Genomic DNA, 26,845 nt, shown 5'->3' on the forward strand with positions numbered 1-26,845 from the left:
ATTCACACTTTGTGCCTGTTTCAGATCTTGCCTTGGTATTCCCAGCATTGATTCTGGTCAGAAGATACTTAGTAAATTTGTATTTTCATGCAGTCCAGGGTTGCTGTAGGAGAAAAGAGAACTTTAAGTCATCGTCTGGCTGTAAGACTTAAAGGGAGTAGGTTGTCTCCTCGCCTCTTTGTTATCTTAACAGTTTTTGCTTGGACTTGTGCCTTCCTCTGAATTTGTTAGTGTGAATTTAATATATGTATTTTAACTACTAATGGTAGAACAAGCTCTTGTAATTCTTTAGATAATGCTTTTGAATTGAATAGGCTGTTGGTTAGGTTTTAGGGGTTTTTGATTGTTTTGGGTTTTTTTTTTTCCAGCTTGGAAAAGTTTGTAAAGTAGTAGAAGTAAAAGTTTGTGAAATAGCTGAGGGTACACATTTGGAAAGGTGCAGCATGATCCATTTAATGGCTTAACTAAATGTCCATCAAATAATTTCCTTTATCCTTGATCCAGTCTCAAAGATTTGATGAAGAGGGTTGCATGGGCTAAAAACATTTAAGTTTCCTAGACCCTACTTGAGTTAAGAAAGTACCTACTAAATAACTGAAATAAACTAAATAACTTAAAATACATATAAGAAATGAATATCAAAGATGGCATTTAATGTTCAGAAAATGTAAATATGCTGAACAGAATTTACTGGTTTTGACTGGGCACTTGGACCCGTCATTGTCTTTACATGGAGTAACATTAACTAAGTGACTTCAAAATGGGAAAAAAAAATCAAGTTTATTTTCTAATACTTTAGAAGGTGGGGAAGAGGGAGTGTCTGTTTCTATTTCAAAACAAAGTATGACAGCTCTGGTAACCAGCCTTTTAAAATAATTCTGACATATAAATAATCCTTAATCATGAAGCAGCAAAACCATCACTGTTTCTGAAAGACAAAAAGAAATCGAAGATGCACTTCTTGCCTTGAAAATGTCTCTTAAGATTACAATTAATATAACACTAGACCAAAGCAGCAATTCAATTTTACAGTGCAAGTTCTTCAGTAATGCTAACATTGAATATATGTTTTTAGAATAATAGGCATACTTACTTTCAAATTGATAGCAAATTTACTTTTTGTCATTGATATCTGTAGGAATGAAGTCTACCTTTTTTCCCTTTCATTGATTCAGTAAATCCATAACTTAAATTTATAGTAAACAGTTTGTCAGTATTGGTTTATCTGTTATATTTACTATTAATTTCTGCTTTTTTCTCCCCTCTCTTCTTGTTTCTTATTTAGGTGTATGATTGCTGATGAGGTAAGTGATGTCCCTGTTCCTCTAACACCATTTTCTTGTGTTAATGTACTTCATGTACATGTGACTTTTTTTTTGTTTGAGAGATGTGGGCAGAAAGGTTGGTAATGAAAGAAGCCTAATTCCTGTGATATTTGTCAGATAGTCTGAAAAGATCTAAGTGGGGAAAAAATGAAGCCTGACATAAGCTTAAAAGAATCTTTGAGGAAAGCTAGGTTACTTCTGATTGTATTTAGGTAGGTTAAATCTCCTGTATTGTTAAGTCTTAAAAATATTGACAGTTGATTTTTTTTTTAGCACTTTATAATTGCATAGCAATTATAATGGCCCAAAGAGGTGGATTTTGAACAGATATGCCTTCCAAAGATGAATTTTCTTAAATGCACTAATCAAGTATTAGTAGTGAAATTCATTACTTTCATACATTTGAAAATTTATATTCTATTCTATAGGGGAATTTGAGTCCAGCATTTCTTCCCACAGATAAAACACTTTTGTAATAGAGTATAATGTTCTTGATGTGTTGTAAGTATAAAACCTTAGTGACCATGAGGTAATGTTTGGGGATCGATATAGTCTCCCAATTCTAATTTGTGTTTTCTTGAAACACTGGGAGGGAGAGGGAGAGAGAGATGGATTACTGGGATTAAAGCATCTCCTCATACTATGGAAATCTCATTACAGCAGAAGATAAACTATCGTGGCGTAGAATGTGAAATTTCTAGAAACTGTGGAGAATACAAAAGTATTCAGGGGAGGAGAAAAAAGAAGCTGAGGAAAAATCAAAATATCAGCAGTGGCTGTTTGTTTGTTTAAACAAAGTTTCTTATTTCCTTCCTTGAATGAGAAAATAAACTCTGTATAATTATGTTAGCAATAAAAAGTGCTGCAAGATATATTTATTCTGAAGTAAATAATGTATATTTCATAATGACAATAGGTCTGGCACTGGAATAACTATTGTGCAGTGGTGTGTACCTTGTGCCTGTTGACATATTTCTAAAATAGGAAGAAAATGTTGGTAAAAGAAAACATCAGTATTATGAACTTGTATACAAAAAGAAGTTATATATGAAAACTAGAGATCATATAACTACTGTACATATGCCTGGACTATGTAACTATATAAGGATTAAAGTAAAATAATAATAGTATCTTTTTGAAAGGTATTCTAAAAATACATTGACGTTCTTTCTCAGAGTGGGAACAGGCAACGTTTTTCCCCCAAAATTTCAGGTTTTCCATGTCATCCATTTCCATGACTGAAAATATGTGTTTAAATCAAAACCCAAGACCATAATATTTTCTATGGGTTTTTTTGTCTCTCTCACTGATACAGTCTAGACCGGTGATTGGCTATATGGCATCTAGATTCAGTTACAGGTGCACAGCTGCCAAGAGACCTGCCTTTTATTCCCTACTCATTTCAATTCAGTTGCCTGGATCATCACCAGTGTACAGAGACTGGGCAGTCTGAGTTAGGAAGACAACTGTGGCAACAAAATAAAAATTAATGTAAATTTTTTTTAACCTGGATTTGTCAGCTGGCTCAAGCACTACTGATGACACAAGGGGGGCTTGCAGGAAAATTTTAATGAAAACTTGGCAGTTTTTAATGAAAACTTAGCATCACAGTAGTTCTCTGATTATTTTTCTTTCTAGTAATAGTAGAAATATTCATTATGTTTTCTTCTATACCTGGGAAATCTCCTCTTGATACCATTACATCAGCCCATTTAAACTCAATACTGAGGATATAAGTAAGTTGTTCCTTTATGTCTGTACCATGAGTAGTTAGATAGCAGCAAATCAACTCAAATATCCACTGGACTCTGTGGAAAATGTGAACAGAATATTTTAAGGCCAGTCTCTCCTTTAGTGCCTAACAGGAAACTGGAATTATTTTTTGCCATGTGAACAAGTAGAGAAAATAACTGCATTCTTTGATAAAATCTTTGGGGTTTTATTTTTTAAACAAAACCCTAAATTCTGGATCTTATATTCATCTGTTGCTATCTATATTCATAACTCATTAGATGTGAGTGTTCCTACCTTGACAGTCTGAAACATATTTTCTTGTTAAATATATATCAATGTATTATATCTTTACCCTTCTCCTTGTCTGTAAATCTGAATTCTCCACTAGGTGGACTTCCTCTTCTGTGTTACAGAATAAAGAGAAACTTAGCCATGGTGAATGAAAGCAGTAGTTTCTTTTTGTTGACTTACTGGGTCAAAAGCAGAGTTCTTCATATGGATCTTCCTTTGTTCTTCAGTTGCCTGTGCAACTTTGTCCTAAGTTGTCATTCTTATGTTAAGAAGACATCCCATACTTTCTTTCCTTTGCATAGTCTTTTTAAAATGTTTTTGGTAGCTTGACAAGTTAGAGTTTGATCTTTGTAGTCTACTAGGGCCCTGTACAGAAAATCTTCTGAAATGAATGGAAATGCTTTTAGCTTTAATGAGCTAATGAGATATAACATATTTATTAATCCATTTAAAGAGAAGCATCTTCTTTCATAAAAGATGATCTGTGGTAACAAATTGACAATGAAATAGATGCTATGTAACTTGGTCTTTGGCTTTGTTCCCTTTATCTGGTTCTGCCTTTGAAAATATTTTTGGCTCTTCTGAATGGAATATGCTTTCCGAGCTGAAACTTCTATTTTAATTTGTTTCTTTTCTTTTCTTTTCCCAGATGGGACTAGGTAAAACAATTCAAGCAATTGCCATTTCCTATTACTATAAAAACGAATGGCCTCTCTTAATTGTTGTGCCTTCATCTCTGAGATACCCTTGGGTTGATGAGATGGAGAAGTGGATTCCAGAACTCTCTCCAGATGATATTAGCATCATTCAGAACAAAACTGATACTGGGTGAGTAAAGATCATTATTCTTCTATAGAAAGTCTTGTTCAAGGCCCCCTGCTCAAGCAGGGCCACCTAGAGCCTGTTGCCCAGGACTGTCCAGGTGGCTTTTTAGTATCTCCGAGGATGGAGACCCCACAACCTCTTTGGGCAACCTGTTCCAGTGCAGTAAAAAAAACCCAACTCTTTCCTGATGTTCAGAGGGAACCTCCTGTGTTTCGGTTTGTGCCCGTTGCCTCTGGTCCTGTCACTGGGCACGACAGAAAGGACCCTGGCTCCATCCTCTTTGCAGCCTCCCTTCAGGTATTTATATACATTAATAAGATCCCCCTGAGTCTTCTGCTTGCTAAACAGTCCCAGTCAGCCTTTCCTCATAGGATAGATGCTCCAGTGCCTTAATTATCTTCGTGACCCCTCATTGTACCTTTTCCAGTACATCCATGTGCCCAAAGCTGGACACAGCACTCCAGGTGTGGCCTCACTGGTGCTGAATACAAGAGAAGGATCACCTCCCTCACCTGCTGGCAATACTTTGTCTAATGCAGCTGAGAATACCATTCACCTTCTTTGCCGCAAAGGCACCGTGCTGGCTCACGTTCAACTTAGTGTCCACCAGGACCTCCAGGTCCTTTTCTGCTAAACTTCCTTCCAGCTGGGTGGCCCCCAGCATATACTAGTGCATGGGGCTATTCCTCCCTAGGTGCAGGACTGTGTGCATCTCCTTGTTGTACTTCTTGAGTTCCTGCCAGCCCATTTCTCCAGCCTGTCAAGGTCTCTCTGGACAGCAGCATGACCCTCTGGTGTATCAGCCACTCCTCCCAGTTTTGTAGTATTATATTATGGTAGTTACTCATCTCCTTTGAAAGTGAGAAGTCTGGTTTTTTGCAAAGTAGCAAGTGCTTGTCTGCTGAAAATTAGATTACTTCAGTGTGTCCCAAATTGAATGTATAGAGTTATTTCTCAAGTCTGATGAATTAGCTTGTATTCATTAGCTTCTGTAAAACATTTTGAACGCATTTTTGGAAAACTGGTATAAATTACAAAATAAGGAAGTAATTACTATTAAAGTTCTATTTAGCACACTGAGAAAATTTATGTTAGAATAAGTATTCTCTAAATAACTGAAAAGGTCATCATGTCCTAGGCTTTCTATCTTTAGACTTAATAGCATGAGTTCATCAAAGAGAGTCTACAAGTCTTGTGTGTCATTAGAATAACTCTTCTATTACACTAAATTACAAGGGTATTTTTTAGTCTGCTTTACTGTAAATGACTTGGTTGATTTCATGGTAATGTCTAGATGTTGTTCTAAAACTTTTAGCTAAGGGAGACTGATCTTCATGTTGTCTGGGGAATATCAGAAAGTGACTTGACCACCAAGATGTGCAGATGAGGCAGTAGCTTGGAACGTTCCTTGTGGTAAACAGAGAAATTCAACTGAAAATGCATTTTTAAAGCTTAATCAAGTGATAGTTGCTACTGGTAGTCAAAATTTAAGTTTATCATAGGAATATGGGAACTAAAATAAGGATCCAATGAGCCTTGGGGTTTTTTTTAAGCTATTTAGCTAAAATGCACACAAACTTAATGCTATAGTGCTGAATGCAGAAAGGGGAAATGTGGAATAAGTAAATGTCAGACAGAATTCTGTTCATTTTATTTTCAAAAATATTTTAAAAGGAGTAGACCTTTACCATTATCACTTACTTTTATTCAACAACAAGGGAAGAGGAAAACTTGGGTTTCTGCTTGTTTAACTCCCAGGAAGTTTCCTAGCTACAAGTGAAGTAGCTGTTGACCTAATTAATATTTTAACATTAAAAAGTGTTTTATGCATTTGCAAGAAAATGCAAATGCAAAAATACAGCTGCCAAACTTGGTTTAGCATTTTGTTAAATTCTGCTTCCATATGTTCAGCTTTGACTTCTCTCAGTTCAAACTTAGCTTTTCTTCAAAACTTCAGCAATGAAATTTACTGCTTGAATGTTAACTTCTTAATTTAAACAGGTTAAAATATACTTAGGCATCAGTTTAGGTTCTTATAATTTCTAACTAAGTTTGAAATTGGATGTTTCTTGAATAAACTGGTTCCACTAAGTAATTTTATTTGTAATTTTTTTTATCCACCCTTCACAAAGGGGTAGGGGAAAGTCTTGTTTTCCCGGTTGTCCCATCTATATAGTAACAGCCAGAGTCCTTAGTGCATTGACCACGGTGCCAGTACTCTAACGGTTGCCTCTTCTTCCATATCCAGAAGCATGAATGTGCACATGCACACACTTTCATCCTCTTAAATACTCAAGGAAACTTCAACTTAGGTGTTTTTTTGATCTATTGCTACTGGAGAACAAATAAAAATCATGTCAGCAGAGCGGTAGTGTCTGACAGATGGGTAGACCAGTTACGACTCTCATTCTGGTGACTTGTTTGACAACTTTAAGAGTTCCTGTGCTGCTCAAAGGCTCCTGAAGGGCCACAGTGCACTCTAGTGATTTTAAAATCAATTCATGCCTTGGACTTGTATATGTCTTTGACTGTAAGAAGTTCTTTTTCAACTAAATACTAATTTTTGATCATGTGACTTGTTGATTCCCTGCTTTCAGTTTTTTTGCTTTCTAGCAGAAGCTGGATAGACAGCTCTGATACGAATGGAGTTTTTTTGCAGATGTTGAGGTTCAGCCTAGAATGTACTTTTACACTACCCAAGTACTCAGAGACAGTCTAGTTAGTCATCTGAGGCTGCTGGTACGGTGACTCTTTGTACTCAGAGCAGTAGATAGCTTGCATAGAGACATAATTACTTCAGGCGTTTGGGCGCTGTTTACATAGTGTGCTCATAATGATCTGACTTGTGTGTGTAACTTTTTATCCAGAAAGTGGATTTGTCCCATGCAATACTCCTGGAAAAGGAGCACAAGTTGAAGCAATGCAGCCAGATAGACGAACTTCCTTTGAAATGCAATATATGTCTTCTGAAAATGGTTATGAAATGTGTGTGATTTGTAAGTGTGAGATGCTGGAGTGTTTTAAACACTGAAAGCTGTTATTAGCTTGACAGCCCACTAACTAATCAATCCAAAAGGTGTCATACATACCTTCTTAAAAAAAAAATAATTCATTTGGTGTAATTCCTTTGCTGTGTTATTTTTCTTACAGTGAAAATTTACTAAGAAAACTTCTGGATTTTTTCTTTTAGGAGAATATCAACCAGCAAAGTAACGATTCTGGGGTATGGCCTGTTAACTTCTGATGCACAGACTTTAGTAGACACTTTGTACAGGCAGAACTTTAAGGTAGTTGTGGTTGATGAATCACACTATATGAAATCCAGAAATGCCACCCGCAGCAAGATTTTGTTGCCAATTGTGCAGAAAGCTCTTAGAGCTATTCTTCTTACTGGAACTCCTGCTCTAGGAAGACCTGAAGAGGTATTTGACATATTGTGTTTTGTTTTGGGTTTTTTAAGTAATAATCAGTAATAAATGAACAATTTCGTAGTTTTCTTGAATATGTACAATTACATGCATTATGACATCAAACAATACACTAGCTGCATTAGGAAGTACAAGTATAATAAACTAAAATGATATCTTTGAGTTGAATATATTGATGTTTTGCAAATTCGTTTCAAGCTCATGCACAAGTGACTTGAGGCAGTGTTTCTTATAAGAAATTAATCCTGCAAGTAACAGACTGACTGTTGGGTGACATAGAAAATGAAGAACCTAAGTAGAGAACTATTTGTTTCTACTGGGTAGGAGAGTTCTTGGTAGACAAGAACATGTATTAAATCTTCTACTTTATCATCTGATATACGACGTCCTTTGTTTATCACTGGTCTTTTGAATATTCTTGATGTTCACTTGTATTACATAAGTGGAAAAAATATATCCTGTGCTTGTTGCAGTCTAGAAAGACAAGTTTTCCTTTGAAGGAAGTTTTTTGGAATTTATGGAATTGGGGAGGAGCAGAGAGGAAAACAAAAACCACTTGGGTTTTATACTCAACCCAAGAAAACTGCCTTTATCCAATGTAGAAATAAATGGAATATAAGAGTTCATTTGTATCCAGGGAATTGTAAGGGTTATATAAATAATACTTTACACTTTAGAGTTTTGTGTTGTGTAAATAGAACTTAAGCCAAAACCCTTTAATAATTTAATTTGTTCAGAGAGTTTGTACCTTGAGAAAGGTAGCCACTGTATGAAAAAGGGTGTGGTGTATTATGAGCATTTGCTTAAAAACTTTAAAAATTTATATCTATAGGTGTGGATAATTATGAAACTTCCTGCACATGTACAAAAGGCATTGCAACCAACCCTGGAAGAAGAACTGAAGTTAGAAAGTGTTACACTTTTATACAATGCATTGATACCAAGACCAGTAAGCAACATTGCTAAAGGTCTTCAGAGGAAATTCAATATAAGCTGTCCTTGATCACAGTAATGGGGTCAAAATTCATGACCAAATGGAAAACAATCTGAGACATTTTTATACTGATACCAAAGTTCTGCCATGGCTTATAAGGCAGAGTGTAAAAAGCATTAAGTCTCTTTTAATATTTTTTGTGTCATAAGCGGAATCTTTCTGTGAAGTCTTTAAATTGAATATGTGTAGAAAATGAAAAGCATTAGTTACTTATATTTGCATACATTTACAGCAAATAATTACAGGCAGTTTCTTGTTTGGCCTAGATCTACATCAAAATAGCATTTCATTTGGGCAAATAAATTGGTTTTGTGGGTTTTTGTTTGCTTCCTTATTACTGCTTTTCTGTTCTCTAACTTATGTCTTGAAAGAAGCCTGTAAGGAACAAAATTAGGCTGTAGTAATTTTCTTTTTTGGAGAGGTCACTAGCATGTGATTAGGTAATATGAAAACTTAAATGGCAGAAGTGATGTACAGTAGACTTAAAAGAATAGCAGGAAAATGCATTTAGGGGAGAGCCTTCTATATTACTCTTTGTCTCTATGCAACCTCTCAACAATGTTTTGGATCTAGTAGTGATCTTTGAATCCAAAAAGCTTTGATAGTAAAACAGCTTGTAAAGTAGGATTCTTTCTGGCTAAGGTTGTCTGAACTGCTATTTACCTCCAGTTACTCAAACATGAAGAAAGGTGTGAAATTTCTGGTCTGTATTGACATTGTCTATTTTTTGAGGTAAAACTTAAGAATGAGTAGGTTTTTTCATGTATTTTAAGAAGCAGGCTATCATGAAATACCTGCACTGAAGCTTTGCAGAAGCCAGTGTACCTGGCAAATGACAAAAATTGTATTTTCAGGAATAACATCTGCTCATCCATGTTTTCTTGTTCAGTATAAATCTTTTCAAGTCATCAGCACTGTGTTTAGGGTGCTCTATTCTTTGGGGGCTTCCCCCAACAGTTCTGTCTGAAGACACATGCATACTCCCATCAAATGTCTTTTGCGTGTGTGCCAAGCTGTGTGTTTTTTGTGCAAGGATTGAATGTAAACTTAACACAATAATCACACAGTAATTATTTCTGAGTAGTCTTACATCTGCGGGCAATTTTTGACTATCACTGGGTTTTTTTTTAATACAGCTTTTCATGCAGATTGAGGCACTGTTTCCAGGAAGATTTGGAACTTGGAGTGAATATGCCAAAAAATACTGCAATGCTCGTGTCAGGTATCACTGTACTTGCTCATTTATGTTTCGATGAGTGTTTTCGATTTTCTTGTCATGTGACGTGAGAGAATCTGTACTCTAATGCTGTAGCATATCATCTTGCTTGGAAACCTAGGGTCATCAAAGAGGACTGGTAGAAGGATTAAACTGACAGGAGACTTTATTTGAGGACAAAATTGGAAGCTATTAAAGTTTGAAATAAAGTTTAAGTGCCAGCATTCTGTTAAGTAAAATTGTTTACAAATTTACTGTTGTCACGAAGAGGTGTATAAGTTTTACCTTTACAGTTGGAGTTTCAGCTACAGCTGAAACTTAGGAGTTTCTGATTCTCAGTCTCGTGCTCATATCATGTAATAATTTACACCTCTCTCTATTATGCGATCCAGTCTTTTTGCTATCCCACCATGCTTAGGTAAAAAGTCTAATCCTTGTCTCTGTATTTTACAGTGACTGAGTAAAAATAAAGGTATGAAACCTCCAAAAGCACAGTGGTGTGTTAGTAATTCTGTTTGAGGGATTGAATATAGGCGTTGTAAGTTCTTGTCCACCACCTTGCCTCCAATTTGCTAGGTAACATTGCTCATTACACACTTTTCCACACATGTGCCTAATGAATTTTAACCCATTTTTATTCCTTGCATCTTTCAGGAATTTTCACGTTTCATGTGCTTTAAGTTATTAACTTAAGGAGGATTCATTTCCCTCTGACTTGCTTCCCTCAGCTTTAGTTTAATGAGTGGTTTCTTTAGCAATATTCTTAAAATAGAGGGGATAGAAAAAGCTCTGATTTAAAATGCTTAGTTTTACCCAACTGAATCTATGTTACAATCTGGAATGAAAGAAGTTACGAGAAAGGGAGAACCTTTAAAAAATTTCTTAGCTAAAAAATTTCTTATCTACAATTTTGCATACATTCAAAAAAATAGATTTTGACAGCTAAATTGGCTAGCATTTAGATTTTTACAGTAATATCTATGTGGTTTCATTTTCATATAACTTGTTTTGTCCCTCCATCATATGCATTTTATCAACATTTAACTTCAAATAACATGGAAGAGTGCTGTTTAATTTTCAGACAGAGTAATGCTATTTTTTCCATGGTGTTTTGACTGAATGCATCTGTAATTTTCACACCACAAGTGTGCGTGGGTACAGCATGGTTAGCTACTCAATCATAGATGATTATCTTATTTTTGGAATACCATAAATGTAATAAAAATCAAGTTCAGGGTTTGGCAAGCTTTCAATAAATAACCTTGTCTTCATGACTTGGCTGAAACAAAACATCCTGTGGTAATAAACTTGATAGCATTATTTTATGCAGCACTTTCTGTGAAAATGTTGTGGGTTTTTTTTACTTAGGTGTTCATAGATACCTGTTTCTAAAGATGAGGTCCAAAGTATTCTGTGAAGTTTTGCCTACCATTTCTTTTATATCCCCAATGCTCAAGCTGGAGGGAGGAAAAACCTTTCTAAGGACAACCATATAAATACTCCAAATAAGGGATATGAGGGAAAGATGTTGCTGTCTTCCATCTATGTAGCATTCTGAGTGTGTTATGACAATACTTCACCAGTGTAGAAGTGAGTCCCTCAGCCCCTTTCCTGAATGATTATAGGCAGCCAACTAGAACACTGTTGATAAGCTCAGTAAGGCTTAAAATTCTCTAAATGATGGGTTTTTTAAAAAAAAAAAAAAAAATTACTAGTGAAATTATATGCTTGCAACATACTCTCCTGACCTTGGAAAATGCTACCTGGGCTTTTCTCCAAAGGCAGCATAATATGTCATGCTCATTATTTTGCTATCTCTTGGCAATGTTGACAGAGAAAAGCTGCTGTACCTGCTGCAACACTTCCTTAAAAACAACAAAGCAAAGAAAGAACAAGGAAGACTAAGTTAATCAATTCTTTTTTTTTTTTTTAACCTTAAACCTACTTCCTCTATTTAACGTTGCTTATTACATTTAAAGATGGTATCTTAAGCTTTAAATCCTGTCTTTGACTATAACTAGGAGGGAGTTCTTAGGGAGGGAAGCAAAGGAATATTAATGGTGATATTTGAAGCTTTCATGATAGCTTCCATGTCAGTTGTTCCCCTCTATAATAAAGAGCATTCTCAAGGTGGCGTGTTCTCCTCATTAGTCCATTGAAACAAGAGTTATAAATTTATACCTGAAACTTTTCCTTCCCGTAGAAAAGGAAGTGTAGCTGGGATGATACAGAAGACTTTGTGCATCTGGTGGGTAGTAATGCCTGTGGGCAGTGGTATCTGCTGGGAAGTTGAAACAGCTCTGACTCTAGTGTTGGAAGGAATCTGACAGAAAGCAATCATCTCTGGCATAAAACAGGAACACCAAGCGTTGTTATCCAGCACACCTTCATATCTAGTAGTGTGGTTTAAAATTAATTATGTACTGAAGGTTTCTATTGAATTTGGAAGAGTTCTTACCCTCAGTGTTGATTTTTCATTTTAAGGTTTTTTGGTAAAAGAACTCAATGGGACTGTAGAGGAGCTTCAAATTTAGAAGAACTACATCAACTTTTGAGTGAAATAATGATCAGAAGATTGAAGAATGATGTCCTAACTCAATTGCCTCCCAAAGTTAGACAACGTATTCCATTTGACCTCCCACAAGCCGCATCTAAGGTAAGTTTTCCCCTTTTGCTAAAAACACAATTGTTAGTAAACAGTAATATCTATGTATTTATATGTATGCCTGTGTATTATATGTAGTTACAAGGAATGTGTGAATATATGGCATAGCATTTCTGTTATTCTTTTTAAAATATAACATGAAGAACATGAATATAGCAAATTTTTGCCATCAGATAATGATAAAATTTGCTCCAGTTTTAGTATGTCTTCTTCCTTTCCCTTAGATTTTGAATCCTTTGGTTACTTTTAGGCAAATCAAGTAATCAGTTTCTAAATGTTTCATGCTTGAAATGTACATGTTGAGGTAGAACATGCTTTGTACTATATATCTAACCACCGATCTCTTCTGCCAACTAGAATTTGAATACCACTTTTGCAGCATGGGAGAAATTAATGAGAACTCTGAATTCAGATGCCACTGAAAGCCACTTTTCTGAAGTCATGAATCTAATCACACGCATGTATAAAGAAACAGCCATTGCCAAGGTAAGCATAGAAATCTTTTCTTAATATATTTAAAATACTCACTGTGTTTTTAACTTAATAAAACTGCTTGTATTGGCCTGAATACTAGATGAGGTTGATTGGTTTGTTTTATCATTGCGACTTGGAGAAACACTCTCTTTTTCCCTGTATGTTTATGGAATAGGCTGAACCTCATTATAATGGCCTGAGCTAAGTGCTAAAATTGTTACTGATTAGATACCCACCAAGCTGGCTGAGACTGTCCAGACATAGTCTCCTGACAGCACTAAATGTGTCTCTCAGACTTAGGGATATACTGAAGGTGAGTATTTCAGGGACATACCTGTGTGTTGGCAGCTGCTGCAGCTGACCCAGGATGGTCTGATGCCGCCCTTACGCAGACGGCATTCTGCCAGTACTGGTTCTCCTCATGGATAAATGTGGCAGAACAATCTCTTCTAGCTTCTCTCTTTCTGTTTTACCAAATGAGACTCCATGTTCTGTATTTCTTCCTATAGCACTGTAGCTTAAGATATAAGGAAAAACAAGTTAATGACCCAAATCTTTTCCGTGCCTACTTTTTACCCTGCTATCAGGCTTCATTATGCTAATCTATTTTTAGAAAACGACAGGGGGAGGAAAAAAAGGTTCCAATTTTTTTATCCTTGTCTTAAAAATATCCCTGTAGTTCTGTTGCTATTTTTTCCCCACTCTTCTGGTCTCTCTCCTTTGGTAATCCATTTTCAAACACAAAGCTGAAAGGCAAAAAAAGAGGGGGAAAAAAAAAAATCTGAGGACTGCTGCAGTGGGTATTCCATTAACCATTGATCACTGATAAATTTTGTTATTAACTGTCATCATTACTTTAATAGTTTTTGTAAAAGATATTGAAAAATATATTAAACACAGAAGAATTCTATGAATGTTTGAATAGAGCAATATTTTATGATTACGGTATCATGAAAGTATCAAAATTATTCTTTCAGTTTTGATATATGGCTTTATGTGGGTGCAGATACAGGAGTTCTGATTAAACAATACCTTGTCCGTTTGAAATATGTTTGGGCAGAAATCAGTTTTATTTTTTCAAAACATGGCTTAAAACATCAGATAATGATGTTGTAACTAAACGTCTTAATCTGAAAGAAGTGCCATGTAATTATGTGATCTTCTGAGGATAATATTTTTTTTTTTTCCACTGAAGGGATGAAATGGGTTTCTCAAAGACAAAGTTATGGTATTTTTCAAACAAAATTAATTTGAATAATTTTATACTTAACAATGCTAGTGTTTGATAAAATCTTAAATGGATAACAAAAAGTGTGGAAATTTACCTTTTCGTATCACAAGAAACTGAAAGACATTAAAATTAAAACTGTCTTTTTTGACCATTTTGTATGTCTAATTAATGAAAATGTACTCTCTTACTCCAGGCAGGAGCAGTAAAGGACTATATCAAAATGATGCTTGAAAATGACAAACTGAAGTTTCTAGTTTTTGCTCATCACTTAAGCATGCTTCAAGCCTGTACAGAGGCAGTTATAGAAAAAAAGGTAATGATTTAACAAATGTGCACACAAATTTAACTTCAGACTTTCAAAATACATATGGGGTGTGTTTGAATTCAGTAGAACTAGCTGTGTGTATGGCAATTTATGGATTTTTAAGTATATGTGGGTCGGTGCCACTGGATTAAAAGGGATGTGTGGTTTTGTAGAACTGTGTTGTATTTAAGGATAATGTAAACACTCATATCTGGTATTATTATTATTGAATCAATGTTGTAGACAGTTATTTCCCAAGGTTTTCTACCAATGTGCTTCCGTCTATTTTTTTTTTTTAACAGAACACTGTCATCTCAGCTGAACACTTAATTCAAAGCAGTAAAAATGTTTGCAAACGACCTTCATATTACTTTGATCGTGGACTTTCAACTGTTTCTAGGGAATGGTGGCTAACTTTGCTATTTCATATTGTTATTATTTTGCAAATGCTTGGAATTTTAATAAATCACGTCAGGGAAATTACAGATTCTTCTGCGGAATATTGCATTTTAAGATCCCATGTTCATTCTGTCTTCTCCTTTTGTAAACAGGGTATACTAAGTCTACACTTCTCTAGATAGAGGCTTAACTGTAAATCAAAGGGTGAAAGAGTACTGTTGCATCCCTATCCCCATGACAGAAATAGAACAGATGTTTTCATATTTTCATTGGGGGACAGAGAATGATTGGCTCCAAAAATAGAGCCGATGATAATGTCATTTTGTCTCTATTACGATATGTTACAGGTTCGCTACATACGAATAGATGGAAGTGTTCCTTCTGCAGAAAGAATACGTCTTGTTAATCAGTTCCAGAAGGATGCTGACACCCGGGTTGCTATTTTGAGTATTCAGGCAGCTGGTCAGGTAGGACAAAAAAGAAAGTTTGTGAAGTAAGAAACCCGAAGAATATAAGTACTAAAGTCATTGGTGACTGACCTGATTTACTGAAGGCAATTTATCTTCATGCAATATGCCTTTTGTAGACTCATGTATTCATTTTTTTGCACTAATCGTATTAACTGTTTTAAGCCTCTGTTGAAAGTACTTGAGCAAAATCAAGATAAGCAGCAGCATCTCATTCTTGAATAATTAGTAAAAACTTCTCTGAAGGTACCAGATTAATAAGAAATTAATGTTACTTCAATAATGCAAAGCAGTATGCAGTCTTTGCACAATACTGAAGTATTTTTTGAATCCTGCTTATATCTGAGGCCCAAGGAAGAAATCAGTGTAATAGGCCCATCTACTGTTGGGGTGGTCCCTCTTCTTTCCATATAAAAATGTCCTGTATAACCTTTAGCTTTCTTTTACTTCAGATATTCAGTTGTTTGTGTGTGGAATCTTTTTTCTAAAATGCATGTACATATTTTGTTTAGGGTTTAACTTTCACTGCTGCTACTCATGTTGTGTTTGCTGAACTATACTGGGATCCAGGCCATATTAAGCAAGCAGAAGACAGAGCACACCGAATTGGGCAGTGCAGTTCTGTGAATATTCACTTCCTTATTGCAAAAGGAACAATGGATACTCTTATGTGGGCGATGCTGAATCGCAAGGTATGTGTGGAATAGAACTGAATAATCAAGAACTCTCTATGGTTAAGATAACACTTAAGTGCACGTGCCAAATAATAACATTCTTGCTTAAATGGAGCACTCTCCTACTGTAAGACAAATTGATACACCTAAAGCTGCTAATCGTTAAAATGTCCATGTCTGTTCCAAATTAGTCTTTTCTAGCTTTTTACTCTCCATTTAAGATCCTAAGATAAATAAGGTGACTCTTTGCTGAGATGGCTGGGATGGTTCACGTCTACAGGAGATCATTGCTTTATCTTCCTTCTAGCTTTTTATTGCTTTGGTTGTTCAATTTACAATTTTAAGGTGTTTCGCACAAAAATAACAACTAGAGTTTGTTGGCTTTGTGTTTGTTTTTTAATTGGATGAATGTTATGCCTTACTAAACTTCATTTCTGAGCGGCAGAAGCATTCTCAAATAATTCTTCGTCAGACCCAAGATTATAGTAGTCTTATCTTCTGTTGCTGTTTTCCTCAAGTATTACCCAGTCCTTGCTAGGAGGAGTATTCTGTTCTGCTTTTACGACCTTTTTGTAGCCTTTGATACCATTCATTAGCGTCTTGTTTAGATAACTGAGGTGTGTTTGTATTCTGTCACCTCTTGTTTTCTGACATTTCTGGAAGTGTCACCATAGAAGCAACTGCCTTTTAAACTCTATTTGCCAGAATTGTTTGAGATTGTGGTTACACAGGGTTTCTTCTGATGCAAATGCTGACTTAACGGTGGTTGTTCCTGCATGTGGTTACCCCTGTGTTGTAGTGCTGCAATTGTTTGTGTCCACACAGTTAGTAGAGAAACTGATAATAATTTTTTTCTTGCCAATATATTCCTGTCCTGCTGAAAAGTAATCACAGCTTAAAGAATCTAGGTACTGCAAACTGTGTTGGACATTCAGTTGGGGAATAAAACTCTGTATTCGAATTCCTGTAGGTACCTCTGAAAAAACTCTCAGTCAGTCCAGTAAGTCTCTGTAAACATGGCACAGAGTTCTGTCACTAAACTGCTTCTTTCAATTAATTCTGCCTTTGTTTGCAAGTGCCAAGCAAAATGTGTGAAGACTGTAAGAGATGTACATGATGTATATATTCTCTTTTAACTTCAGTAAATACTGACATTTTGTATACACCTTCTCACAAGTCATAATGTGTTAAATATGTGACTTATTGTCATTCTTGCAGAAGTGGCTGCTGGAAGAGGAATAGTTTTAATCACTTGAGTTATTTTGAATTACTACAGCATTTCTTACTTTACGAATGCTGAATTAAGTTTCCAAGGGAAACAAATGGAGTGAATAAATTTGTTTCAACATGTGAATGCCTTGGAAACTTTATGCAAGCCTTCTTTCTGCAGGCCAAAGTTACAGGCAGCACCTTGAATGGCAAAAAAGAGAAAATGCAGGCTGAAGAATGTGATAAGGAGAAATGGGATTTTTTGAATTTTGCTGAGACCTGGACCCCAAATGAAAGCTTAGAAGATTCCAAAAATGAACTTTTATTTACACATGTAAGACTCAAAACTTATATTTTTCTGTTTTCTTTCATTTAAAAAAATTATAACCATTGTTCACTTAAGCTTTCTGTGCACTGCAGACTTTACTAATCTGCAACACTAAATAAGTGGGAAAAAGGTAATGTAAATTCCATTTTAAAAATTAGGTGAAGTTGAAGAAAGAGCTCTGCTGAGTATAAATGTCATCTACAGGCTTCTGATGGGTCTTTATGTTATATTTAGATGACTGACCCCCCCCTCAGAGTCAGATAAGACCAAGTAATTTGTGATTAAATTACAGCTTTATTAGCTGTCCTGAATTTAATTGGCTATTATTTTAAAAACAATGTTTAAAAGCCTTTTCTTGATATAAGCATTATTAAAAAAGGCACATAGTATACCAGTTCTGTGTATTTGTTTTCTGATAGTGCTATTTCAGAATTTTCATGGGAATATTGAAAATAGTTTTTACAAAATAGAAGAAGAATGTTGAATTGCTCTTTCTGATAGCTGTTTGTTCTTAAAGGAAGATACCTTTTGTTTCCATCTCCAAACTAAAAATAGCTTCTTGTATTAGAGAGTAATATTAATGGAGAAAAATCATAATTTTAACAGCTTCTGATGCAGTAATTATAAGTGGGGTTTACGTATTTTATTTCCTCTTTCGTAGTTTGAAAAGGAAAGACAGCATGATATACGTTCTTTCTTTTCTCCGAAATCCTCCAATGAGAAGAAACGCAAAATATCTTCTGGTAATGAATCATTAGATAATGATTCAGAATCTTCTGAAGTCACAAAAGAAGAGGATACAGAGAAGAGCAATGGAAACCTGGATTCCACAAGAATAAGTGATGTGGATACAATTTGTCATGAAAGTACCTATGAATGTGAAGCTAAAAGAGCAAGAAGCATAAGTGGATCTACTCCTGTCAACTCCAGTAAGAAAAAGAAAACATCTTTGACTGGAAAAAAGCCCTCTTTGTTTTCAGAAAGAACCAATGAAATCTTTCCTCGTGGCTTAAATACTTCAAGCAAAAGTACGGCTTTATTTAAAGTTTGGCACTGTAGTGTTTGCACTTATAGTAATAATGAATTGCTCCCTTACTGTGAAATGTGCAATTGTCCTCAAAGCAGTAATGGTAAGTAACGTGTGCTGCAGAGAAAAATATGCATTTTTTGTTTCAGTTGTGATTAGTTTCAGAAGATACAATATTTTTGCATATATGAATATACACAAATCCAGGCAAAATATGAAGAATGGTGTCTTTACATGAACAGATACCCATTAAGTGATCCTTCTTAATTTTGCTTTCCCCAAGGATCTTTTACATGATTCTAATTTGAAACAAATGGAAAATTCAGATAAATGTTAACAGGATATAAATTCAGTGAGGAAGAATGATGCTCAGTTTTCTTTGCAGCAAATGTATCTTTCCTTTTCCTTGAGGTTTATTGTTATTCTGAATCTGGTGAAATGACAAACTTTTTCTCTACCTGTCAAAACTAAATTATGTGGTATAGATGTTTTATTAACTTCGGTATTGTGTATTTGTTGTGAGAGACATAACCTGGACATTATGGCATTTCTTGCTCCAACAGGTCAGAGTAGATGTCTTGTACTGAATTTATTTATAATCTATCTGGAAATCTAATAAAACATTTTTATAAATCTATCCCCCTATTTGCCATTTCAATTGCAAAGGAAGAAGTAACTTTTTTTGGTTTTGTTTTTTTTTTTTTAATTTTAATTTTATTTAAGTCTCTGTGCTTGTTCAAGTAAGGACAGCTTCTGAATTTCACAGGTATAGATCAATCCCTGGAAAACTACTATGTGTTTATGGTATACAATAACTGTATATAATATAGAATTGCTAACTGCATTATTTATTGCATATATTTTGACATTAAGCTGGGTGCATGAAATTGCATAAATGGAAAACTTTGTTCCATATGTTTATTCTCCTAATATTAAAGGTACCTCTAGTTCCCCAAGTGGTTGTACCATTAGAAAATAAAATGCAATTGTATTTCAATTACATAGTCCTGTCTCCAGATGTGTATTGACTAGGTTCCTCTTTGTGAGGGTAGCATAAATAATTGCTTTACTTGTTTCTTCATCTATAGTTGAGAGAAATTGTGAAGCTGCTGCTAGCCAGACTGAAGAAGATGTGTCAAAGGACTCCAGAAGAAACGAAGAGAGTGCAGTGTGCAAAGCTGAAGACAGAAGAGAAGATTTGGGAGAAATGGTGACCCAGCAATTTGTTGAAATCAATGAACAGGAAACTGTTGAAATTGAAAATGAAGAAAGTGAAAAAAGGTGTGGAGAAGGTAAAGTGGGACTCCTGTGAGAGAACTATTATTCCCATTGCAAAACTGTATTAAATGCCCCTGGCATGAAAAATAACTTTTAAATAAAAACCTACACATTTGAAAGATAGGTGGAAGTACACACACTAGCACATGACTTTCTCATTTTAACCTGGGGTGTTTACTGAATTTTGATGATGGATAAACCCAGCCTTTCCATACAACTCCTGAAGCAATACAGAGTTTTTGGCTGACATAAGAACTATGTCAAACTAGCAACTGTGAACCTGTATAGTTTTATTGAAACTTAGGATGTCATTTATTTGTGTTCAGGGCAGCCACAGGCAAAACAGATGATCAGTAATTCAGAAGAAAACAAAAAATAAAATACACAAATAGCTTAATAGCTTGCTGTTTGAGCTGTGTATCTTACTATGTTGTTATGAAATTAGATACAGAATCCTCATGAGGTATATATTCTCCTGTTTTTTTCCACGATTGCTGAACATTTGAAGAAAAATTAAAAAGAAAGATTTACGGTCTTCATACAAAAAAGTGTTTGCATGTACACCAAATCGGGAAATTTCACAAATAACTTCTTAAAAAACGTGTAAAATATAATTTTTAATGTCTGAGTAGACTGAATGAAATGAGTGAAGGAAAAATGCTTTTTAATGTCAACATCATTTCTCTTTATAGGAGATGTAGATAAATCTGATGCATTTCCAATATATGATGGTCTTATGTTTTGTGCAAGCAGGAATACTGATAGAATTCACCTCTATACAAAGGTAAACCTGAAATATGCAAGTTTATTATGATTTTAAAATTACTGAGTAAAATGTTGTCATATGAAATGTATATGTATACTTTCATTTGTTATACCTTATATGAAAAGACCAGTATTTTTGTATTAGCTGAAATGTACAAAAATTAGTTTATTAGGTAGTTCTTTCTCAGTGGAATTAAGTAATAATTCCCTAGATACATAACTACTAACTCTTCTCTTAGCTTACAAAATGGGGCTAATACATTAGATGAATGCTCAGATCATCTGTTAGAAATGCAGGTGATAGTTGTTTAAGATTCCTTTTTTTTATTATAGTGTCTTATCACAAAATACTTTAATAGAACATTTAAAATAAAAATATAAATGGCAGTGAATCCTGACAGACTAAGTAAATCAAATCTCACCACATTTTCAGAAAGCTAGACACTGATGCTGTGTATAAGTCAGAAACTTCCTGAATAAAACACATTATCATTAATCTGCAATGGTAATGGGAGTATAGAGACTAGCACTTGGTAATTTTCCAGGTCATTTTCAAGGGGGAATCAGGACTTTCCAATTCCTTCTTTTAAGTGATAGAAAAGTTCACTGAGAAGATTTCTTCAAAGCTGCTGAATGAGTCATTGTATTCAGGTGCAACAGCAAAGCATCACAAATAACTGAGGGCAAGTCTTTGAGATAATACATTTTTATTAGGCTAACTGATACGTCTGGGGAAAAGTCAAAAAGAGTGTCCTCTTGTATCTGAAAACTTGTTCAATATATTTAAAATGTACACTGCTTCCTAGCTTCACACATTTTACTGTAAGACAAAGATGCATTTTGGATATTTAGGCAACTGTATATTGGTCTGGGTTGGTTTTGGCTTGGATTTGAGTTTCATTGTGCCAGATACTGCACAACATCTTTCTGCTGAAAATTAAGACACTGGGGAATTCTGCTTTGAGTCCCTCTCTTGAATGTTTGTGAATCATCAATAAGTTCCTGGGTACCACTGGTCCTGGTACCCACTGGAACAACTTGATCCTTAAAAATTAAGTGTCAGAGAACTTGCTCAGACATTTTAAAAAAAAAAAAAGTATAATAAACAATGTTCCATCTAAGATTCTGATTTTTAAATTGTAATGAAGTGACATTCTCCAGTCTACAATAATTCATTTTCCTTAGAAATTCAGTCAAGAGGATTATAATTTCAGTTTCCTAATTTAAGGCAGTTTGTGTGCCTGCACTATTTGCAATGAAAAAAATTGAGATATTTTCAAAGTTAAAATTTTCACCCTGTTTACTTTTAGGTATATTAATGTGAATCACGTTTCTTTCATCTGTGGGATTATCTTACATCTGTGGCTTGCTTTTTCTTTTCCTGGAAAAATCTTACCTTGAGGGACTAAATTTAGTAGGAAGTGAAGATAATTCACTTGAAATAGATACTTTTTTTTCTTTTAGATTGTGCTACATTGCATCTGTAAACAAAACTGTTTTCTTGTCTAGGATGGTGAACCACTGAATCATAATTTCATCCCATTGGACATACAGCTGGATAACTGGGAGGATTTGCCAGAGGCTTTCCAGTATAAACAAAATCGTTCATCGGTAAGAACAAATTCTACTGTCACAGTAATATAATATTTAATATGGAGGGCTTTGACTTTTTTTTTAAATAAATGCAGAACACTTCCAGGCCTTGGGATCTAGTCACAGTTTCATCAGTGCAAGCAGATCTTCTAAATGTTGATGTGAATATTAATTACGCAGTCTGTTACTTTGGCAAATTATCATGCCTCCTGTTAACATTTCGGTAGATGGACTCAACCAGGCATCATTTAATTTCTCATTTACAGGATTAGTAACTAACATTCATAAGTCAACAAAATAGCATTTTAAAGGTTATGAATTAAGCAGGGCACATCAGGATTAAGAATGTGCTAGATTGTGTCAGAGCTGCAGTTCTGAGCATGCCCCCATTCTCACTTCTTCCTTTGGTCTTCTAACAATTTTCAAAGCAGTGTAGGGCACAGCTCCGCTGACACATGTAGCTTCAGTTAATTCAGTAATAAAGATCACATTCATAATGGTGTTTGAGGAGAACATTAACTCTGTAAACCCAAGTACTCAAGTAAGGAAATACAGAATTTAAATTGAATGTGCAATTATTATCTGCTTAACATAATTTTTAACTGTTTTCTCCTTTTAAAGTGAGATATAATTTGGAAAATATTGTATTGTGTAGAATTATTCTATCATGTAGGAGCAAAACTGATTCTTTTGGTAGGTTCTCCAGCAAGGTTGGCGCTTAAATTTGTAAGACAGATACCTGACTGATTCAACCAATGGTTTTGTGAAACTGCTAATGAGCGGGTAACACAAATGTTGCTAGAGGATTTAAAAGCTATTTGCTAGGCTGAAAAGACAAGTTAGGAATCCCATGTTTGTGGGCAGGGGGTGGCACGGCCTTATGGAAATTCCTGTCCCTTAGCCTTCTCCTCTAGATTAGAAGATCTATATTAGTAAATGCTCCCAAAAAGAAGCAAGGAAGTACCTTCTTGTTTCTGTTCCCTTTACATCCTGCCATTTCATTGACTTCTTTCTTGTTGCTCTGACTCTGAGGAAGTGAGACTCATCTGTACACTTTTACACTTGCCATGTAAAAATACTCCAAGGAGAAAAAAATCATTGGCATGTCCTAATCTTGAAGTATTGTTCCTGGATAAAGCTGAAGTCACAATTAAGTCCACACTGCACAATGTGTTTATTCTTTCCATACTCCATGTTCAGAAACAGTGTGATACTGACTGCTGTAGGTAGTTGCAAGTCAGTGGGGAAGAGAGTGGAAAAACAGAACAGAAAAAAACCACCAAGCCACTTGTTCAGTTGTCATATTGTTACTCCTATTTATTTTCTATTGCAGAGATGAGGATCGGATGAAATCATTTTTCCCCTACACATATCCTAAAGCAAACGGTCATGTTATAAATTCTAAATTCCTATGCAGAACAGTTTTTCCCTCACTTCCTCACTGTTCTGTGGTTAAAGTTACTGGGGAAATCCATTAATCACACCAGTCCTGTTAGTTTACAGCTTCAAAAGTTTTTTCTGGCTTCCCAGCCTGTAAAAAAACCTATTTGATTCAATATCTGAAATTAAGTTCCTCTGAGCTTCTTTATTTTATTATACTTCAAATTCTAAATGCAAAATAAGGAAATGTGGTCAATATTGTGCTATAGTCTCCATCTCCCTTCTGACTTTGTTAAACAGTTCATCGGTTTTTCCTCAGGATCCAGTGGTTGTGTCAGTTTGAGGTTTCTGTGAAAGAAGATGAAAGGCAGGTTAAACTGCTCAAATCTGTTGTCCTTGGACAATTTTGATGGTAAAGCATGTCTGCTTGCTAGAGAGATCTTTGTGTGCTACACTAAAACGCCACAGAAAAGAGGATAGCAGATGCATTATTAAGATAATTTGGTGATCTGATTTCTCATGTCATTAATTACTAATTTACAATTAGTAATTTTTACATTACAATTTTTATTACATGTGTTTTTCTGACACTGCATTGTTATGAAGGAATATAATTACCTCAAAGCAAGTATATCAGTGAGTCCATTAAAATTTTACAAGTTGGAAAACATTTGTTGAGAAACGGACTAATACCCAGTTGAATTGAACAGCTCTTCCAGTTTACCTGTAGCTAAGCCTTTAATGCTGACATTAGGGACTGTACACTACAGATTGTTAATCCAGTGTTAAACACGTTCAGAATGTTAGAGGAAAGAAGAAGGGTTGTCTGTAAACCCAATTATAAATGCTGTTCAAGTAATGGGAGCAAACTTTCCTTGTCTGACTGGCTGCAAGAGGAGGATGGCTGCTGTAAGAAGAAAACTCCTTTGCATATCTTTTTCTCATCAGCAAAATATTTACCTGAGGCTTTACCAAGAAACCCTTCTCCTACTGCTATACCTTAGATTAGTGAAGGCCATTTTTGGCCTTATTTTCTGCCTGCTGGATCAACACACATAGTGAAACCATTTTTGCAGTCAGTGCCAAAGCTGTCGGAGTTCTTTATCAGGTGAGGGTGGAGGATTGCAGCTTGTATGAAAAATGACTTGAAGGGACCATCTCCGATCATACCAGCTGTTTTCATCCAGTTTTGAATGTGTTAATTCAGAGCACTCTTTCACTGTAATTAAATAGTTCTGTGTAATGCCTGTCATGCTGCTGACAATAGCATTCTCTACTAGATACTGAGGTTTGTGAAAGAATGGAGTCATATAACAGCAATGAAACAGAAGATTGTCAGAAAAAGTGGTCAGATATTTTGTAGTCCTATTCATGCTGCAGAGGAGTTGTCTAAAAAGCAGTCAGTGGTCAGCAGCACAAAAAGGTATGTGGTTTTTAATTTTTCTTCCTCTTACTAATTGTTGCAGGAAGTTTGATATATTTAACGTAACTTTCAGTGGAATGATGCTGAGACGGTAAACTGGTCGTTCGATGATCGCTTGTCGCATAGTGACAAACGTAGGCAGCCGAGCTCAGCAGTAAATCTGTTGGAATGGAGGTGTCTGCTCCCCTGTCCAGCACTGTGCCGCATTCAGCAGCTGTTCTGGCTTTGCTGCACTGCATGCTTAAACATGTGGAACTCACCAGGGATTTCTGAGGAAAAATCCTGACCTCAGGGACTCAACAGAAGAGTAAGGTCATAGAATCCTGTTCTCCCCACCTGGAAGCAGAAATAAATCATTAGGTGCTGTCAGTGACAGAATGTTTTAATCTGAACTCGCAGCCTACTCCAACCCTTTATGATACTCATTTTTTCTTTAAGCAATTCTGTTCTCTGTGGATGACATTTCTCAAAACTTGTTTTCCTTGCTGGGTGTCACTGAAAAGGGCTAGTGTTTAATCCTTGTTAAAATCTAAATTCACCTTTTCTCCACTTTCTTTCCTTTTTCTGATATGCTGTCTTCCCTGACAAATATTTGCAGCTTCAATGTTGTCATTGCTCTCCACGAAACTTCTCATGCTACAGCTTAACTCACCGAGGTGCCTCAGCAAACTATCTAAAACCTTTTTATTCCTCTCAGTCCCTACTGTTAAATTCTCCAGGGTGCCTCTGGCTGCAGGGAAGAATTCAAGTAAATACAGAGAGTTTGTAATTCCAGTAATATAAGGAAAAGCAGCAGGTAGTAAGTGTTTCTTAACCTGTTGCCTGATTGTGTCCTTCATAAAATATAGGAAAGATCTAACTGTGAACCACGTTAGAAGGCCGCTGTAGGTTATGGTAAGTTTTCTAAGGTAGTGTATAGGGTTAGGCATATGTATAGTACAGAGAGATATACTTATGAGAAGTTGTCTGAATGCTGGTTTTTGGAATAATGATCAGTGTGAAGTGATTTTTAGTTTTACTTAAGAGCAGTGGTGTTTTGTATGTTTTCACATGAAAATAAAGAAGGGAGTTCAAATATAACTAACGGAGCAAGGAGTCCTCCAGAGCTTGTAAAGCTTCCTGGATTATCTAGAATGTCAGTGAGACTTCACAGAAATGAGACAAAATGGCTTTCGGATTTCACTGTCAAGCAATATCATATTGCTTCATTTTTTAATTGTTATATACAAAACAACTTATCAGTTTGCTGGTTAGAGCTGAATATGTTTTAGAAAAAGAAATCTTATTTAATATGGAAGTATTATGGCGAAGTACGTTTTCCCAAACTTTACTCATTTCTCACCCAGGAAATGACGACAGTTTTAAGAGAATATGCTGTACCAATCTTGCTGCAGCTAAGTGTGATTATTCTTTGAGGGAGATTGTTCCCTTTGTAGTGTATTGACAGAATTTTTTATTGTTTTAGGTACATGACCAAGGAGGATGTAGCAGCAGCCTCACTTAGCAAAGCTAGCAGCAGCGGGGGCAGCGTTCGCCTCATCTCAAAAGAAAGTGGGGTTTGTCTGAAGAATGAAAATGCTTCTATTGAACAATCAGGTCATTCCACAATGTAAGTTTATTAATGTAGTAAGGTGATTAAGCTCTTTCTCCACAGAATTTTTTTTTTTAAGGTAGCAAAAGTATTTGCTACGAGTGTTTACCTTGTGATGTACAGTGTTTAGGTAAGAAACTTGTAGTGCTGATGAGCTATGTTTTATAACAATTTAGATTACATCTGTTGTCCGTTGATACAGGTGCTAATGAACTGAATAAAAC

The 26,845-nt window shown here is 35.4% G+C and overlaps 1 protein-coding gene across 8 annotated transcripts in view; it reads left to right on the forward strand.

The window, feature by feature from the left end:
* ZRANB3 (zinc finger RANBP2-type containing 3) overlaps positions 1–26,845 on the forward strand; it is a 52,860-nt gene that overhangs the window by 22,135 nt on the left and 3,880 nt on the right. For 3 of the 8 annotated variants that reach the window (XM_074828582.1, XM_074828584.1, XM_074828583.1), the window contains exons 3-18: positions 1,286–1,304; positions 4,000–4,178; positions 7,366–7,597; positions 9,734–9,819; positions 12,298–12,469; positions 12,836–12,964; positions 14,377–14,496; positions 15,234–15,353; positions 15,866–16,045; positions 17,418–17,570; positions 18,226–18,694; positions 19,680–19,883; positions 20,562–20,653; positions 22,144–22,245; positions 24,888–25,030; positions 26,496–26,639. In XM_074828582.1, coding sequence (XP_074684683.1) covers positions 1,286–1,304; positions 4,000–4,178; positions 7,366–7,597; positions 9,734–9,819; positions 12,298–12,469; positions 12,836–12,964; positions 14,377–14,496; positions 15,234–15,353; positions 15,866–16,045; positions 17,418–17,570; positions 18,226–18,694; positions 19,680–19,883; positions 20,562–20,653; positions 22,144–22,245; positions 24,888–25,030; positions 26,496–26,639 — 2,544 coding nt within the window. The remainder of the gene's footprint in view (positions 1–1,285; positions 1,305–3,999; positions 4,179–7,365; positions 7,598–9,733; positions 9,820–12,297; positions 12,470–12,835; positions 12,965–14,376; positions 14,497–15,233; positions 15,354–15,865; positions 16,046–17,417; positions 17,571–18,225; positions 18,695–19,679; positions 19,884–20,561; positions 20,654–22,143; positions 22,246–24,887; positions 25,031–26,495; positions 26,640–26,845) is intronic. The other 5 variants (XM_074828589.1, XM_074828588.1, XM_074828585.1 and 2 more) reach the window with 4 other exon arrangements.

The sequence above is a fragment of the Strix aluco genome, chromosome 6 (genome assembly GCF_031877795.1).
Source record: "Strix aluco isolate bStrAlu1 chromosome 6, bStrAlu1.hap1, whole genome shotgun sequence".
Taxonomy (NCBI): domain Eukaryota; kingdom Metazoa; phylum Chordata; class Aves; order Strigiformes; family Strigidae; genus Strix; species Strix aluco.